Consider the following 6,601-nt stretch of genomic DNA (forward strand, 5'->3'; position numbering starts at 1 on the left):
AACTGGAAACCCTAATGCCATTGTAAATTATCAGCTTGTTTTCTGAACATAAAGTGTGGAAACACAGGACAGTATTTTGATCTATTTGATAATTTTGTGGGTTTTTGAAGAATTAATGAGCATGTACATAGAAATAGCAACTGCTTGAATACTGTATTTACCTGCACTCTTTGAGTACATCAAGATTCCTGTGTATATTTTACAGAGTATAATAAAACCCAGATGTGAGAGTTGTATTTAATGAATAATATGTGAATCAGTGTGGGATAATTAAGTGTTGATTCTGAGAAGGGCTTTTTATTGGATGCCTAAGACTTATACATTCTATTACACAAAGCCTTTTTAGTACTCTTAATTCTAAAGTAAATGTGGTAAGACAGATACTTAAAGGTAATTGTGCCACCAAAGTGGGGTTTAATTACTTTTATGCATACTTTGAAGAGGGATTTGTATTTTTTTGCCAGTGGTTGGCTAACAAATACAAGAAGTATCTTGTGCTCTGTTCTAAAAGAGTCTGAAAACCATAGTTTGCTTGTTTTTTACACAACTATCCTGAGTGCAATTCAGGTGGAAGAGATGGCTTAATGGAGGAATCAGAGGTCTGATTTCACCAGACTTAGTAATGAAGGAACCTAGTTTCACATACATTGTTCTATGAATGTTCTCAGGAGAGTATTTAGTTCAGAAAACACTTCTACACCCTCTTGTATAGGAGGCTTAGGGATCCCTGAATTATCAGATGAGCAGCAATAAAGGATTAGAACTATATATGTTGGTGGGAGGGTCTTGGTTCTGGGAATCTCTTGATGGCTGTCTTCCACTTAGAGACACAGTTAAATCCAAAGCCCAGGGAGATATAGATAGCCCTAATAACCAATTTTAGTTTAGATATATGGTACAATGAAAAGGGACTCTTAAGTCCTGGATCTCCACTATCAAAGGCAGGCTGCTACAACTTTGCGATAATGCACCAGGCAGGGGATAAAAAGTAGATACAACTGAACCTTTGTTAAGACAATGAGATCCTTTGTTTTGTAGAGACAGTGGATTAAATGAAAGGTAAGAATCCATTATTATTCCAGTTCTTTCAGTAGATAAGTGTGCTTAATACACTATTCAGGATATATGGTAATCAACTTTAAGAAGCAAGCAAAGGTGATCAGTGAATGATGCTGTCAAGTTTTGGAGCTCTGAAATGGATGGTGCATGATTGTTTGGTCAAAAATCAAAATAGTGTTACATCTGCCATTCTTTCCTATATTGACTCAGGCTCTTCTGTATGTTATTTTCATAAGGAGGGGCAGAAAAAATGACAAGTACGGATCACAATAATGATTTGTTTATAAAGAGAATTTGAGATGGTCTCCACACTTCTCTGATACCTTTATGTACACTAGCAGCTCCTGCCACCAAATCTTCTTTCTCCTTTCTAAGCCACTGGTGTTCAGTGTGTGAACTGCAACTTCCAGCCAGCCAAACTGTGTGGAGCCTTGCAATTGATAAACTACTCCTAAAACCATGTTTCAGGCATATACAGTTACAGGCCAATCCACACTACTGGAAAATGTTCCTTTTTTATTAGGTTCTCAGATTATTCATTTAATGCACTTTTTTATACCAAATGTTCATTCTAGTCCTTCTCATACCATCGTCCATATAAACCAGCTGTTAGTAAGCCTGTGGAAGCTCCCTTTTTCTCCATAAAGTAGTAGTTGTTTTTCCAGCCCAGATGATCAGCAAAGTCCAGAGTGACCCCCGATCTTAGCAACAGAGGAAAGACAAAAGCAGTGCTGAAATTTCCTTGGAGTTGGAAATCCATCAGTCCAGTGGCCTTTGTGACTTCTTGCCCACAAGTGCTATAGTCAAAACCAGCACATTTCACTAAGACACAGGCTTGTACATAGTATGTTCCATGAACTGTGTGTAGCCCATCAAAAACTCCCAACACATACAATTCATTTGATAAAACCAATCTCTGATAATTTAAGTAACAACAAAGAGTGTTGGAACAGACTTGGATGTGGCCTTCAGTTTCCACTATGGGCATTAAAGTGAAATTATCATACATCATTTCTCCATAAAATACGGGAAAGGTTTGCTGGACTTCTTTCAGTGCCTTTCCACAATAGGCTCCTTTATCTTCCTTATGACAAATGTTGTCCATATGGAGGCCTGGAACATTCTTCTGCATATTACTATCAGGTATTGTAATGTCCTCCATGTGGCTTTCATTCTGTGATGCCATGACAGGGATTTCTGCTACTATAAGCTTACCATTAACACTTTCCATGTCATAATAAAAGAATGACTTGGATGGTGTGTATATACCACTCCCTGTCATACCCAGGTTAGGATGGTGAATGTTTGCTGCCAAAAGAATTATGTTAAAAGCAGTTGCAAAAGCTCGTTGGAATTCTACAGCTGACAGGAGTGGGAGCTGGTTCATCCATGCAGTAGGATATGCAATCTGCTGTACATGGTATTTCTTGATCAGGCTTACAGTTGGTTCATAGAACAGGATATCAAAGCAAGTGAAGAGTCCAAATTTGCCTGCGAAAGGTGTATCAAAAAGTGTGTAATCCACCTCTGGTGGGGTATCAAAGGCATCTTCAAAATATAGATTCTGTTTGCGGTATCTGGCTATGAGAGTACCATTGTCACTGAATGCTACATTAGTGTTAAACTGATATCTCCCATCTGGTGGGCACTTGGAATCACTGTGCTTGCAGGGCTGCTTAGTTCCTACATTGGCTACAATGAAGACTTTGTTCTTCTGTGCCAGACAGCTGAGTCGATGAAGAACCTGAAGAAACAGTATTTTTAAAGTGTTATGTTGTGTAATATAGCTGCAAGCCTTGGGTGATGCTGCTAATTAGCTGTTACATTAACCATATATTTACATGCAGATCTGTGACTGAGTTTTAATTAGAATGGTCCCTCATGACAGGATAGCCAGTGTTTATGAAAGTGATGTTAAGCAACTGTCTCCACTACTGGCACAACATCTGAGATTATCTCCTGTAAAATTTTTTCTGCCACTAAGTCATAGCTGTCTTATGGTGACCCTGTAAGATTTTCAAGGCAGGTGACATTCAGAGGTGTTTTGCCATTGCCTGCCTTTGTTAGCAATGGTGGTCTCCCATTCAGTACTGACCAGCACTAACCCTGCTTGGCTTCCGTGATCTGATGAGATCAGGCTAGCCTGGGCTATCTAGATAGGGCACATTAAATATATGGCCCAGGCTAGCCTGATCTCAGAAGCTAAGCAGGTTTGGCCATGGTTAGTATTTGGATGGAAGACCACAAAGGAAGTCCAGGATCACTATGCAGAGGCAGGCAATGGCAAACCACCTCTGAACGTTTTTTGTCCTGAAAACCCTGCGGAATCACCATAAGTCAATGGGACTTGATGGCCCTTTCCACCAACCAACACCACATTCAATTACTGTGTTGAAGCATTTACATTCATTATAGCAGATTGGATCCAAAGGTTTCATTCTGCTAACAGTGCAGAGGAAGATTCCTTGCACTGGATGAAGCTCTCTAGGCATTCTATTGTGTCTGAGTATTACTCATGCAATCACTGTATGTAACGCAAAACAATTTAAAAGCAAAACATTAATGAAACTTTGGTTGACCTACACTTACCACAAGCAGAAGAAATATTTCTCTGAATGGTAGTAAACTTTGTGGAAGATACAGAAAAACATATACTAAGCAAACTAGAAGAAAAAAATGTTAAATGTTTGTTTGAATCAAGTGATAGTTAAAGGTTTTTTTTTAATAGCAGACATTAATTCTGTAAAGTAGAAACCTAAAAGATTATACCAAGAGAGCCTGGTTGCCCTAAGAAAGCTATTCTCCTTCCTATACAACCTTCAGCTAGACAGTTTAGTGTATGCAAAAGCATACAGCATAGAGGGCTTGAATAAATTGTGTGTGTGGCATTTGAGGCTCTGCATGGTGATCTTTAGGACATATCCCTATTGATCCAATCCACCAGCAGTCCCATTAACAGTACCAGTCACTTGTCTGAAGATCTGAGGAAACTGTATCAATAGGATGAGTAGGCAAATGTTATTTAACAGCCAGACATGGTAAAGGGATAGAAATGGATGGCTGTGAATTCAAACGAACACTGCAATTAGACACTGACCTTGAGTAGATTCACCCCTAAATTTCTGAATATGGAACTACTGGAGTTTATAAAAAGATCTACATGTATAAATAATAAAAGCATATTTCATATCTAAGTTGACTAAGCAATCCTAAACAGAGTTGAAATCTTTTAAGCTCCTTGATTTAGAAGAGTATAACTTTTGTTTAGGATTACAATGTTAATCTATTCCTTAATAATTGCTCTCCTTTCTCTAAATTCTATTAAAGACTTCCAATTTATCATATGTTTGTGCTACATTTCCCCCCACATGTGATATGCATGTATTTTTCCTACATCACTTTTTCTGTATTAGGGAATTCTGCAACTACTACCTCAGTATCCTTGAACAAGTGTGCTTCTTTGCATGGATTCCAAGTCAAAGAGTCAGGATAAGGAATTAAATCCAAGTAAGGATAAATGGATGTCCTGGTGAAGTTGAAGCCCTGTACTCCATCTTCAGGAAAGATAATGATTTTTGCCCCCTAAAGGTAAATAAAGATGTCTGTTAGCTAGGTCAAGGAAAAGCGAAGGAATTACATGAAATTTCTTCCACTGAGTAGCTGCCAGTAGATACACATGTGTATAGTGAGAAACATTCAGCTGAATCTGAAAAGAAGTTGGGGTAGTATTATGTAGCGAGTTTTCCTAGGCTATTTTTTCCTATAGTTGAAATAGCCATCTCTAGGTAATACAATCCCAATTTGGCTTCCATTGACTTTTTTTACTTAGTGCATCAACAGAAATGAATATGTATTATTGTTAATATAAGGACCATCATTTTCCCTTTGGTCTTGCCCTTTTAAAGGACCTGTGTACTTCATGTTGGTGTTACACAAGCATCTTTGATCAACTACAGGTTCTTGTTTTCTACTGGTTGCCTTCCATTTTTTCCTTTGCCATCCTGGAAACTTGAAAGCTTGCACACAGGAGCCCTTTTCAGATTCTCATTTTACTTGTGTTCAATATAAGATGAATGCTTGTTGCCTATTGCTATGTTGAACTCTTGCCTTGATACAAACACGTTCATGCATCAAGCAGCTAGGTTATGTACAAAGCCTTAAATTGCAATATCCCATTTCAATGGTGCCTCTTCTGAATAACTTAACATGCTTGAAGTGGGGCTGAGAATGCTTCTCCCCACCCCTATTAAACATCGACAGGCACCTTCATGTCTGGGATTTAAGATAGGTATGCCAGTCCATCCTGTTAAAGTTTTAATTGTCAGTTAATGTAAAAATAGATATCGGAAGGTTATTTCAAGTCCTAGCAGGTTGTTCTCTAATAATTTCAGGGTAGCTCACTGCATCAAAAGGGCAAGAGCTACAGCACCTTTTAATGATCTGCTTACTGAAGTATGGGCGTTTGTCTGCAACTGTGAGCTTCTACACAGCTCCTGCTATTTTCTCTTCTGCCCCTACACAACTTGCATTTTGTCTTACCTGTTTAGCAGCAGCGATCACTTGCTGTTCATAAATGTCTAGGTTTCTGTTCATTAACTCTAAAGCAGACTGACGGTCAGTAACGATGGTTGGATTGGGATTCAAGAAGACGTGATGTTCATACACAGCAGCAATGTACTGTCCCCCCGTTTGGACCTCCATGGGGAGAACTTCTGAACAGAAGAGAATGAGTATGCAGCTAGTGCCCCAAGTGATGTCTGCCATGAACCTAAAATGGAAAACTGATGCAAGTGGAACAAGAGTGATAAGGCACATGAGGCATTTAAATTGTCTAATGCTTGTAGCTCTTACCTTATTAAATTTGACAACTGAATGGCGAGATCCACTTGTAATACTAAAACTGAAGAGAGCCCTTCCAACTAAGTATGCCTGTGTTGGTTCCACAATTAGCATGAATTTGTTTCACTTAACCCAGGCACTGAAGGACGCACTGGAAATACCGGCACTAACTCATGACCTGTACAATTATTATTATACTGCTGCTCAGAAGAACAGGCATTGAGTGTCGCAGTGCTCCACTTCTGGGAGACAGTATTGCTGACAATAGAAAATTAAAATTCACCTAGATAATACAGGAACAAAATTGATCTCTGGCGTGAGCTATTTTTAGGTGAACTTCCAACACCATAAATGTTCTGCCAAAATGAATTACTAGCAAAAATTTGCCAGTACTCAGTATTTTAGATAATCTGCCTCACATGGGGAAATCCTTTAGCATTTTACCCTCTTGAACTGCATTTCTTCATGGGAATAATTCAAAGAAGTATAGCATATAGTAACTTACAATAGCTCAGACTGCAGTTTTAGTACATAGATGGCAAAGCATTTTGTGTCCATTAACTGACGTGTACTTTCCCCCTTTGTTTTGAGGTCGGCTCACCGGCTTTGGAGTTCACTGTTAAATTTTGTTTTACCCCAGTCTCGAGGTAAAATAATTCCCCAGCGTATTTAAAATATCAAAAGCCAAGCAATTGAGCAATCC

General features: G+C 38.7%; 1 protein-coding gene across 1 annotated transcript; it reads right to left on the reverse strand.

Annotated features, from left to right (window-relative positions):
- Nucleotides 1–1,573: 1,573 nt before the first annotated feature.
- On the reverse strand, nt 1,574–5,823 carry BTD (biotinidase). Its single transcript, XM_056857473.1, has 3 exons — nt 5,599–5,823; nt 4,492–4,641; nt 1,574–2,803 (listed from the first exon to the last, which is right to left on the reverse strand). The coding sequence occupies exons 1-3, from the start codon at nt 5,821–5,823 to the stop codon at nt 1,631–1,633; spliced, it is 1,548 nt and encodes a 515-aa protein (XP_056713451.1). The 3' UTR covers nt 1,574–1,630.
- Nucleotides 5,824–6,601: the final 778 nt, after the last annotated feature.

Source organism: Euleptes europaea, chromosome 11 (assembly GCF_029931775.1).
Source record: "Euleptes europaea isolate rEulEur1 chromosome 11, rEulEur1.hap1, whole genome shotgun sequence".
Taxonomy (NCBI): domain Eukaryota; kingdom Metazoa; phylum Chordata; class Lepidosauria; order Squamata; family Sphaerodactylidae; genus Euleptes; species Euleptes europaea.

Excerpts from the sequence above, each read along its gene's own strand:
- BTD (XM_056857473.1), bottom strand. The coding sequence starts at position 5,823 with ATGGCAGACATCACTTGGGGCACTAGCTGCATACTCATTCTCTTCTGT. Across the intron at positions 4,642-5,598 it reads TGATCGCTGCTGCTAAACAG|GGGGCAAAAATCATTATCTT; the intron begins GTAAGACAAAAT and ends ATTTACCTTTAG. Across the intron at positions 2,804-4,491 it reads ACTTGTTCAAGGATACTGAG|GTTCTTCATCGACTCAGCTG; the intron begins GTAGTAGTTGCA and ends CTGTTTCTTCAG.